The sequence below is a fragment of the Lactuca serriola genome, chromosome 4 (assembly GCF_051521515.1).
Source record: "Lactuca serriola cultivar US96UC23 chromosome 4, Lser_US96UC23_V15, whole genome shotgun sequence".
In the NCBI taxonomy this organism is placed as follows: domain Eukaryota; kingdom Viridiplantae; phylum Streptophyta; class Magnoliopsida; order Asterales; family Asteraceae; genus Lactuca; species Lactuca serriola.
The window spans coordinates 279,898,921-279,911,038 of record NC_136411.1 but is presented as its reverse complement, the minus strand read 5'-3'; the positions used below and the strand labels follow the sequence as shown (position 1 = coordinate 279,911,038).

The following is a 12,118-nucleotide window of genomic DNA, read 5'->3' as shown; positions in this document are numbered from 1 at the left end:
TGTCAAAACTCTTAGGATACGATCATTCTCGTGTATTCGTAGCTTAGAGATTGTCACTGTCATCTCGTTATCTAGCCGCAAACACACGTCATGTGAGTTCATACCCCAACATTTTTCAAGACTTTTTCTATGCTTTAGGGTGGAATACAAGTAACACACAACAATATTTACGTTAAAACGCAAACATTTAAATATGTTATTTTACCATTTTTATGAAAAGTGTTAAATACGCGAAACAACTTAACTATCAACTGCGTATATATTTACTTACAACATTTTGATAAAAACGTAAATATATGAAAAACGGTTAGAAAATACACTACATTATTCTTATATATATATATATATATATATATATATATATATATATATATATATATATATATATATTAATTACGAAAGGTTCAGTCCATTAAAGTATATAGATATAGTTTATGAAACTTTACCCCTTTGTAACCCAATGAGCAAAGGGTAAATATTATATAAAGTACATATATGATTATTTTACAGCTTTTTCGATATTATCCAAGAAAAAGGGGATAATTTCATATTGAAACATCCCAAAAATATAGACCAAAAATTTCGTTTTAAATCAATAATAAAACAATTAGTATTATCCATCACATAAAAATCATAATCATGTATCTCAAAATATCATCATATCTGTCAATGTATCAAAACCATGAATCATAAATTAGAGCAAATCCTCCCAGGCTATAAACAGTGGTGTGTGACATGCAGTCATCCCGAGCTCTTCCCCTTACTAGCGGAAGTACCTGAAACCAAAACTGAAAAATATAAGCACGAAGCTTAGTAAGTCTCCCCAACTACCACATACCATACATATAACACATAAACATATATTGGGCCCCTCCCTTGCTACATCGAGTCAGGATCAGCATCGGCTTTCCCGGTATTGGGCCCCGACCGACATCAAACCCTATTCGGCATCGGTCCCCGCCCGACATCGAGCATATCTTGGAATATATGCGAACACAATCAAGTAATACACATAACCTAAACATATATCATTAACATTTAAACAATTCCTTAGGCCCTGCCCAATATCGGACTGTAGTCCGGAAACATACTAACATTCCTTGGGACCGCCCCGGCATCGGACCGAAGTCCGGAGACACACAAGTACAAACACATGCAAGAATCACAAAGAAATCAAGCATACAAGCATTCCTTGCGACCGCTCCAACATCAGATCAAAATCTAGAAAAACATATAAACCTACATCGGGCCCCGCCCGACATAGGAACATAGTCCGGAACTACTAGTAACTAAATGAGCCGGCCTTGGTGCCTTAGATCCGTTCCTACTAGAGGAAAACTCACCTCGTTTTCTAGCTGTGAAATCTCGTGTGATGAATCTCCGACGGTTGCTCCAATGACTCCCCGAGTATAAATTTCACAATTACACTTAATCAAAATCTGATAATCCTTCTTAGGGTAAAATGACCATTTTACCCCCTAGTCAAAGTCAAAGTCAAGGTTAACTCCCAGTGAAATCAACTCGTCAAGTTACCTCCTAACTCAACGAGTTCCTATACTAGTCAGACTCGTGATCAACTGAGTCAACTCGTCGAGTACCTTCACAGAATCGTCGAGTTCTACCTGGCAAAGAATCGAGACAACCCACCTCAACTCATCAAGTCCCTTTCTAGACTCGTCGAGTTCCCCTGTCTACTTGGTCTATCTTAACGGATTAAGCCCCTACACTTTGTATCCAAGCTCCACACTTAAGAAAAACCCTTACAATATCCTTTTAAGGGTAAAGTTTCCAACTTTACCTATTAATAGCTCTCCTTAATGGGTTTAGATCAAACCCTAACTCCTTGGGACCTAAAGCTTGGTCCTTTAGCCATCTATACACTTAACTACAACTTACAACCATAGATCTAACCCCTATCATTACTTGGACACATAAAGCCCCCACATTTATCTTCATGCAAGGCCTTTATGGGCTAAAAAGGTCAAAATAACACTATATGGCTTGCATGGGGACTCTAATGGCATAAACTTTGCACCTTTATGCCTTAACAACCCTTAGTTATCCCAGATCTGAAAGGACCCTTGCTTGGGACGTCCAAACCCCAAAGGTCAACCACTTTGAATCAAAACCCTCAAAAATGGAAGATAAGTAGATCTAAAGAATATATGATCAATTAAAAGACTTGATTACCAGAAAAGTCCTGTTAGGCATGTCAAACCCAACAAATAAAAGGGTACGATATACTCCAAAATAATCCCACTACATTGCACTAAAAGGTAGTACAAGGCAAGCAGGGTCGATCCACAGAGACACAGGATAATTAGTCTATACCTCTTTGCACAAGGTACTATAGTCACCAACAGTAACAAAGGGGGTTTTAGAGTGCAATGGCTAAACAAACAAATTAAAAACGCACGCAATTAGCTAAATGAGTGAATTAGATTCAGATTTTGTAAGGACTCCAACTTCATGTATGACAACTTAGCAATGTCACTCAAAGATGACACAATATTCGTTCAATTCTATCTAAGTTGGTACTTGAAAGTGCTAATAAGATCTAACACTTCCCATTCACCATATTAATTAACCAAAACAAGCTCTTTGATTAACCCTAACCTTATTAACCTAATTAAAACAAGCTCTTAGAATTATATTATAAGATTGCATGAAGCTTTATGTGAATGTTCCCAACAACACCCAATACTCCTCATAAGCTCGGGAGTGTAAAAGTGTATGAATAAGATTTACACTAAATTCATTCAATAGAGGTCAATTTAATTCTTGTTACTTGTTCAATTTCACAAAACAATTATAGATTTTGTAAAATAGATAACTTGAATGACCTAACCCTAATTCAAATGGCCAATAAGAATCACAATTAGAATCAAACATTCCATTGAAGCAAAATCAAATTCATTAGATAGAAATTAAGAACAAACATCATGTCATATGATTGAAGTCACTACCAAGAAGTCAAAACATGAAATTGGAGAAACTAGAGTTCTAGCCACACATGGCTAGAACAAGATCACAAGAATAAAATATGGAATTAAAGTGCAATTACAACTTACAAATACTAGAAATAATGTTTCCAAATGATTGCTAATCAAAACCTTGCAAAAACCTTTGAAAATCCTCCTCCAAATGTGCTCTGATATGTTGTGTGTCCCCCAAAATGACCCAATTTCCCGTAATATGAAAAATAGAAAAACTACCAAAAGTTAGTTTTCTTGGGTCGAACACGGCCCGTGTTCAGCATAGGGCAAAAAGGGTATGACCCGTGTTCAGCTTAGTCAACAACTTTCATTTTTGGTCAACACGGCCCATGTTGATTTTGCAGTGTAAATCCAACACGACCTGTGTACCTCTCTGACTCCAATTCCAAACTTGATTTTTCTAACTTTTTCGTTCTTCGCCCGATCGCCCCGAAATCTTTACCAATGCTTCCCAGCATCTCCGAAAGTGCATTCCAAGCTCCGGTTTACTTGAAAAAGACATGAAAGTGTGCAAATAAGGTTGTTCTAGAGACTAACATGAATATAATGAAATGCAAGAAAAAGGAAATAACAATTATGCTAAATAGATGCATGAAATAAGACTAAAAGGTGTGCAAAAAGGTGCACAAAATGCACCTAAAGAAAAAGGAAAGAACAATTATGCTAAATAGATACATGAAAGTGTGCAAATAAGGTTGGATTTTGATTTGATTGAACTTTGATTTGTACTTCGTTTTGAATTTGGATTCTTCAATCTTCATTTTTGGAATTTCTTAAGATTTCTTTGTTTTGGCATTTGAAATTCTGATTTGGGTACTAGATATGACAGTTGTACCCTTCCTTCTTTCTTGACAGTGTGGATCTGATACTTAAGCTCTCTGTCACCGCGAGGGTGACGCGTGTCAACAACTAGGTCCGTGTTCTGTGGGTCCAGAGTTGCCGATAAAGATTATTTTTAAACATTCAAAAGCAAATCATCCTAAAGCTGTTATTACCGCCCAAAAAATGTTTCAATATAATTTCTTTTTATTATCTAAGGCTAGGGTCTCGAATTACGGTGTTTGAGTCCCCTAGTTATGACAGCTGATTCTACACTTCCGGTAACAATCCGGTTGCTTTGGTATTTTTTTTTTCGTTTTGATTTGAGCTCTCGATTTCCCACTTCATGGAGCTATTGTATGTAAAGAGTGTCATCGTCTCGTATAAAGTTTTTTTTAAACAATGCATGAAAATGATGGAAAGAAAAATATTTTTGGGTTTTATAAATGCAGAATGCAATGAAAATGAAAATAAGAAAGGAGTTTCTTTTTAAGAACAAATGCATGCATGAATATGGATGTGAACATGTTTATGCAACATGATGAAAATGCACCTAATGTACAACTCTACCTCTCCCCAAGCTTAAATATAAGCATCGTCCTCGATGCTTGGAGAGGGTGGAACAACCTATTGCGGAGGAGGATGAGGATAAGGATAGTAATCGGAGTTGCGGGTCCAAGCCCAAAAGTCCTCCTCATGCTTACACTGGCACTCTTGGTCTCGAGCATATTGAGTGGTGAAGGCGGAAAAACTGTTGGTTAGGTTTGTGACATCTTGATGGTAAGTGTCGAGGCGGGTATGGATCGATTGGAATTGATCCAAATATTGCTGGTGATATGATGGGTGTACAGTGTGATGAGATGAGGTTGCACCACCCATGGGAGGGGAGTTTTGTGGTGTCGCCTCGTCACTCTCCTAATCTTCCTCCTCTTCCTCTTCCGTGAAGGTTCCGGGGAAGACATATGGCTGGATTTTCCAGTCGGTGAAATTATTAGGACGTTCGAGGGTAAGGATGTCTTTGTTCTCCGGGGTGATGAGGAGCCTTGGATCTTGGTTTTGATCCACGGTCCAATTATGGTTCCCGTCCTCCTCCCGGAACATTCTCATAGATTCTAGAATTCCCGTGGTCAGGTAGGTCTCACCGGGCAGGGGTTGGTGAGGTCCGGGGTATGGGGCCTGAATTGGAGCACTTTTTGCCAATAAACTGACAATGCCACCACAAGATATTTTGTCGGACCATGATGTGCTGATGCGGGTGAGCTTGTTGCAAAGGAATGAGCTATTGTGATGAATGATATCGTCCGGGTGGGCCATCGTATAGAGTATTTTGAGCTAAAGGGCGCTAATGGTCCTTCTTTCTTCTCTAGGGACGACAAGTGAAGCAACGATCCTGTGGGCCACTTTCATCACAGGGTGGATGAGAGATGAGGCCTTAGCAGAACTTGAGACATAGGGGAGCTGGCGCGTCAGGTCGGTCCACCACGTAAGATCACGATATCCTGGGATTCGGTCATTGGGGCCAAAGGTGTTTTCTGTGGGGGCCCTAACTATGACATTGATTTGGTCTAAGGATATGGCATGTTCTTGGTTCATAAGCCGAAAGCTTAGGACACCATGGTCCAAATCGAATGAAGATAAGAACTCGGCAGTTGGAACTTTATAGCTGAGTTCATGGACCTTTAACAGCCCTTGCCATCCAATGTTCTGGAACAGTGTGTGGACTTGATTGTAGATGTGCAACTCACGGAAGGAGGGCACATGCGCGAATTGTTGGGTGGTGTGCGCGCGTTGCAGAAATGCCTCAAGTTTGGAGGCTTGAATTAGGCCACGACAAACCACGCCACAATGTGCCAGATTGGGTGGAGATGAAGGTGGGGGTGACGGGGACCTGGGCGGCGGTGAAGGGGACCTACAACGGCGGGCCGACGATTTGGCGTGCCGAGGTCATTTAGAACTCTCACCTTCCATATGCAAAATTTTGGGTTAAAGTCAAAAAGTCAACTGATCAATGGGTCAAAAAGTCAACACAAATTTGACCACCAAAATTTCGTAGGAAATTCGGTTCTTGGTGGTTTTTAAGTGATTGTCAAGTCCAATACGACCAAAATGAATGCAATTTGACCATACAAACACAAAATCTACAATTGGAGAGTTGGAAAGATTATACCGAATCGTTAGTGGAAATGCGTTGTTGTTGATGACAAACACCTTCTTCAACCTCCCCAAGCTTACCTACATGAAGATTCAAGCACAAAAACACCAAAATTCTTAGAAAATTTTGGACCTAGGTTTTGTCAAAAACCCCTAAATCCACCATGAAAGTATAAGAAGATGGTGTATTAGATGTAGGAGATGAAGTGGGGAAGATGAAAATCAAACCTCTTTGAAGATTGAACACGACCTGTGTTCATTGTAAGGAAAAAGTTACACGAGCCGTGTTAGCCTTTGATTGCCACTTCCACTTTTTTTTATGGTTTTGCATCCCAAGGTCCGTTTGGGGATTTTAAATCATGTTTAAATGCATTTCGAACATGGAAAACCAAAAACTCAAAGAAATGGAAATTGTTTTTAAAATAGAAGACGGAAATACCCCCGGGTTACCTCCCGGTTAGCCGCCCTTGTTTTAAGTCATTGGCTCGACTTTGACCCCGAATATGCTTCAATCTTGGTACGTGGGGTTCTCCAACACATCAAGCTCCTCATTCTTCACCTCGAATCCTTCATAAAACGGCTTCAATCTATGACCATTAACCTTGAATGTTTTACCATTTTGCTTGCTCGTGATTTCCACCGCACCATGGTCAAACACCCTTGTGACCACGAAAGGACCAACCCATCTTGAACTTAATTTCCCTGGAATTAACTTGAACCTTGATTTGTAAAGAAGCACCTTCTGTCCTTGCACAAAAGTCTTTCGGGAGATCATTTTTTCATGGTACGCTTTTGTCTTTTCTTTGTAAATCATGTTGCTCTCATACGCATCATTCCGAATCTCCTCTAACTCTTGAATGTCTAGCTTCCTTTTGTTTCCCACCTCATCTTCCTTCATGTTAAATTGCTTTACAACCCAAAAAGCTTTATGTTCAACCTCAACTAGGAGATGGCATGCTTTTCCAAACACTAGCCTATATGGGGACATACCAATGGGGGTTTTAAAGGCAGTACGGTATGCCCATAAGGCATCATCTAGCCTTATGCTCCAATCTTTGTGGTTTGGGTTGACCGTCTTCTCCAAGAAGCTTTTGATTTGCCTATTTGAGATCTCAGCTTATCCGTTGGTTTGGGGATGGTAAGCTATTGAGACTTTGTGTATCACCCATACTTCTTCAAAACAGCTTTGAGCATCCGATTGCAAAAATGGGTCCCGCGATCACTTATGAGTGCCTTTGGTGTGCCAAACCGTGAGAAAATATGTACCTTAAGAAAATCCACAACTTTGGAATCATTAGTACGGGTGGCCTTAGCCTCCACCCATTTGGACACATAGTCCACCGCCAACAAGATATAAGAACAACCAAAAGAGGGCGGAAATGGTCCCATAAAGTCAATACCCCAAACATCAAATATCTCACATACTAGAATGGGAGTAAGGGGAAATTGATTCCTAGAGCTTAAGTACCTGGATTTTTGGCACTTTTCACAATGCGCACAAAACACATAAGAATCATGAAATATAGAAGGCCAAAAGAACCCACTATCTAAAACTTTCCTAGCGGTCCTTTGGGGTCCAAAGTGACCACCACAAGCATAGGAATGACAAAAATTAAGGATAGATTGTACCTCCTTTTGCTCAACACACCTTCAGATCATTTGATCTGCATAGTACTTCCAAAGGTACGGCTCGTCCCATATGTATCGTTTGGCTTCCTTCTTGATTTTATCTTTTTGCCAACGCGATGAATCTGGGGGAAATTGACTTATGACCAAATAATTGACGATATCTGCATACCATGGTGCTTCTTTGGCTACAAATAGATGCTCGTCTGGAAATGTGTCACAGATTGGTATACCATCTTCGGGTGATACAATGCGGCTTAGATGATCCGCAACTAATTTCTCCTTTCCAATCTTGTCTTTGATCTCAATATCTAACTCTTGCCTAAGTAGCATCCACCGTATTAACCTCGGCTTCGAATCTTTCTTTGTAAGTAAGTGCTTTATGGCTGCATGGTCCGAATATATGATCACTTTAGTTCTAAGGAGGTACTGTCAGAACTTCTCTAGTGCAAAGACAATAGCAAGAAACTCTTTCTCCGTTGTGGTGTAGTTGCCTTGTGCACTATCAAGGGTCTTTGATGCATAGTAGATGACATGATGTGCTCGGTCAACCTTTTGTCCCAAAATCGCCCCAACCGCGGTATTGCTAGCATCGCACATGATCTCGAATGGGAGATCCCAATTTGGCGGTTGAGTAATGGGGGCGGATGTCAACAAGTCTTTCAAACGATCAAATGCCTTCTTATATTCATCACAAAACTCAAAATCGGCCTCCTTTTGTAGAAGTCGACACATCGGTACCGTGATCTTGGAAAAATCCTTTATAAACCGCCGATAAAAACCTGCATGGCCAAGAAAAGAACGTACTTCCCGAACATTTTTCGGGTATGGTAAGCTCTTAATAACATCTATTTTGGCCTTGTCAACTTCTAAACCTTTTTGGGACACCACATGTCCAAGTATCAAGCCCTTGTCAACCATAAAATGGCATTTTTCATAACTTAGGACTAAGTTTGTGTCAATACACCTTTGTAAGATTTTGGTGAGATTTTGCAAACATTCATTAAAATAATTTCCATAAACAGTAAAATCGTCCATGAAAACCTCTATGATATTTTCAACATATTCTCAAAATATGCTCACCATACATCTTTGGAAGGTCGCGGGTGCATTGCACAAGCCGAAGGGCATGCGTCTATACGCAAAGGTGCCGAAGGGAAATGTGAATGTGGTTTTCTCTTGGTCTTCCGGGGCAACTGGAATTTGATGAAAACCAGAAAAACCATCAAGGCAGCAATAGTGGGATTTCCCAGCCAATCGTTCTAACATTTGATCGATGAATGGCAAAGGGAAGTGGTCTTTGCGGGTGGAAGCATTCAACTTCCTATAATCAATACAAACTCTCCACCTGTTTTTCACACGGGTGGGTACCAATTCCCCCTCGGAGTTTTTGACAACGGTGACTCCAGCTTTTTTCGGGAAAACTTTCACGGGACTTACCCACTTACTATCAGAAATGGGGTAGATTACACCTGCATCCAAGAGCTTCATGGTCTCTTTTTTAACCACCTCCATGATAGGTGGATTCAACCTCCTTTGGGCTTCACGGGTTGGCTTGAAGTCCTCTTCCATCAGTATTTTGTGCATGCATAATGATGGACTCAACCTTTTTATATTTGCAATGGTCCAACCAATAGCCTCCTTGTACTTCTTCAAAATTCCAACCAACTCTTTTTCTTCTTCTTGTGCTAGCTTAGTTGAAATTATCACCGGTAATGTCTCTTCCTCTCCAAGATAGGCATACTTAAGATGGTAGGGAAGAGCCTTCAACTCAAGAATCGGTGGTTGTACTATGGATAGGAGAAGTTTCGGACTGGAACTTTTTAGCTTCATGTGGGGTCGTTCAACTTTCATGGGTTGTGCTTTTTCCAGGGAATTGATTACTTCAATCAATTCATCCTCCAATCAGTACTTGTCAGCCAAATTCTTGATCCCTGTCTCATCAAAGTGTTTGCTCAAGATGGTGGTTAGCACATCTTGGCTTGACATCTCAAAGCAATCATTAGTACATGTATCAATAACATCTATGAAGTTTAAAGAATGAATATCACTAGGATAACACACGGCTTCAAAGATATTAAAGTTAATCACCTCACCATCGAACTCCATAGACAAAGTACCATTGGCTACATCTATTTTTGTTTTTGTGGTACTCATAAAAGGTCTCCCCAAAAGGATGGAGTTTGACTGTGGGGTGTTTTCATCACCCATATCCAAAACATAAAAGTCAGCGGGAAATACAAGTTCATTAACTTGCACTAACACGTCCTCCAATACAGCTTTCGGGTGTACCAAAGACCGGTCGACAAGTTGAATGATAACTCCGGTTTTTGATAAAGGACCAATTCGCATTGTCTTATTGCTTGAATATGGTAAAACATTGATTGATGCTCCAAGATCAAGCATGGCACGTGGTACAAAAAGGTTACCCATTTTACAAGGAACCGTGAAAACATCCGGATCCTTGCATTTTTTTGGTAGCCACTTTTGTAACACGGCTGAGACATTTTCACCAACTTTCACAGTTTGATTCCCTTTAAGTTTTTTCTTAGATGTGCAAACTTCCTTGAGGAAATTAGCATATCTAGGAATCTGTGTAATAGCATCTGAAAGAGGGATATTGATTTCAACCTTTTGAAACATGGCCATGATTTCATCATCTTCCCGCTCTCTTTTGGTGCTTGCTAACCTTGAAGGAAATGGAGCTGGTGTGACTTTCACTTCGGTCTCTATGGGATCCTTTGACTTGGGAGTACTTTTCCTTTCCTTTTCTTTGATAGCTTCTTCCACCTCTATCTCTTTCTCTTCCTCTTCTTCATCCGGCATCTTTGGACCTTCATAGCTTTTCCCACCTTTTAAAGTAATGGCACCAGCATTGTGTTTCGGGTTCTTCTCCGTTTGAGATGGTAGTTTGCCTTGTGACTCCATCTTAGTTACGGATTGAGCAAGTTAAGACACTTGTTGCTCCAAGCTTTTTATGCTTGCCTTGGTTTCTTGTTGGAAGCTTTGAGTGCTTGTGGCAAGGCTTTTCACTATGTCCTCTAAGGACATACTTGATGAACCCGCTTGTTGAGGAGGGTGTTGTGGCTGCCTTGGCTAGTAATTTTGTGGTTGGAAAGGTGGTCTTTGATGATTTTGAGGAAATGGTGGTCTTTGTTGGTATTGATGTGATTGATTTGACTGATAGTTTCCTTGTTGGTTTCCTCCCCAACCCTGATTATTGTTCCATCTCTGATCACCTCGTGGTTGCTCATAACCCCTCTGATTTGACCTGGAATAGCCTCCCATGACTTTTTCTTCTTCCTAGTCTTCCTCTTGGAGTTGTGGACACATATCGGTTGGATGCCCCACTTGAGTGCAAATACCGTGTGGGCGGGGTGTGGGCTGCACACCTTTATCTTTGGCTAGCATCATAACCACTTTCATAAGCTTGGACAATTGAGCTTCAATTTGAGGAGTCTGGACTTCTTTTACACCTCGGGGTGCATCCGTGTATCATTCTTCATCATGGCTTGAGTGTTTGGAATCTTCAGTCATGTTCTTGATTAGATTGCGGATTTCAGTAGGAGTCTTGTCGGGTAAAGATCCGCCACTGGAGACATTAAGAAGCCTTCTTTCCATTGGAAATCATTCCTTCAATGAAATATTTAAGAAGACGATATTCGGTAATTCCATGCTTTGCGCATCGAGCACAAAGTTTCTTGAATTGCTCCCAATATGTGTGAACAGCTTCTCTCTTGTGCTGCTTGATTCCAATGATTTCCCTCCGTAGGGCTGAAGCTTTCATCTCGGGAAAGTACTTATCCGAAAACAACCTTGCAAGATCTACCCAAGTAGTTACCGTCCCCGGTAGGAGGTCATAAAGCCAGTCTTTAGTTGCATCTTGCACCGCAAAGGGGAATGCCCTAAGCTTGATTTGGTCCTCCGTGACATTGTGTGGTTTCATACCCACACATACTACATGGAACTCGGTAAGGAACTTTTGAGGATCTTCATTCTCCAAACCTCTAAAAGTTGGGAGTAAGTGGATAAGCCCGGATTTTAGTTCAAGGTTTGTGGCAGCTGGATATATGATACAAAGAGGTTGTTGAGTAACCTCTTGCCTTGACCATTGGCGGAGGGTTTGTTCGGGTGGTGGGTTTGGAGGTGGATTTCCTCCGTGGTTATCACCCATGGTATGAGTAGTAGTTGATATTTCTGTGGGTGTAGTGTTTGGGATATGATGATTAGGTGAAGAGGGTGGAGTGATATTTTTGGGTGAGGATGGTTGTGATGAGAGTGAGATACTTTCTGTTTCTGACGCGGAGACACTTGAGAGGGGTATGTCCTCCCAAATGTTGATGACCCGGGGAGTAGATGATGAAGAAGTCCTAGAACCCGGTTGCTTCTTACGAAGCTTAGCTTGTTTCCTTAGCTTCTTTGCAGTCTTCTCTATCTCCGAGTCAATTGGCAATGGCGTACCTGTACGAAAAGATCTAGGCATAAACAATTAGTAACACTGTGTCCCCGGCAATGGCGCCAATTTG

The 12,118-nt window shown here is 40.7% G+C and overlaps 2 protein-coding genes across 2 annotated transcripts; both read right to left on the bottom strand.

The window, feature by feature from the left end:
- Window positions 1-6,474: 6,474 nt before the first annotated feature.
- Window positions 6,475-6,864, bottom strand: LOC145099376 (uncharacterized). Its single transcript, XM_079036966.1, has one exon. It carries the CDS (start codon window positions 6,862-6,864, stop codon window positions 6,475-6,477), a length of 390 nt encoding a protein of 129 aa, XP_078893092.1.
- Window positions 6,865-8,024: 1,160 nt separating this feature from the next.
- Window positions 8,025-9,446, bottom strand: LOC145099375 (uncharacterized). The gene is made up of 2 exons (XM_079036965.1): window positions 8,816-9,446; window positions 8,025-8,374 (listed from the first exon to the last, which is right to left on the bottom strand). The coding sequence occupies exons 1-2, from the start codon at window positions 9,444-9,446 to the stop codon at window positions 8,025-8,027; spliced, it is 981 nt and encodes a 326-aa protein (XP_078893091.1).
- Window positions 9,447-12,118: the final 2,672 nt, after the last annotated feature.

What these genes read in the sequence shown, in the direction of transcription:
- LOC145099376 (XM_079036966.1), bottom strand. Translation starts at nt 6,864, where the DNA reads ATGAAGGAAGATGAGGTGGGAAACAAAAGGAAGCTAGACATTCAAGAG.
- LOC145099375 (XM_079036965.1), bottom strand. Translation starts at nt 9,446, where the DNA reads ATGAAAGTTGAACGACCCCACATGAAGCTAAAAAGTTCCAGTCCGAAA. An exon ending in CCACTATTGCTGCCTTGATG is followed by an intron (nt 8,375 to 8,815) that starts GTTTTTCTGGTT and finishes TTGGCCATGCAG; the next exon opens with GTTTTTATCGGCGGTTTATA.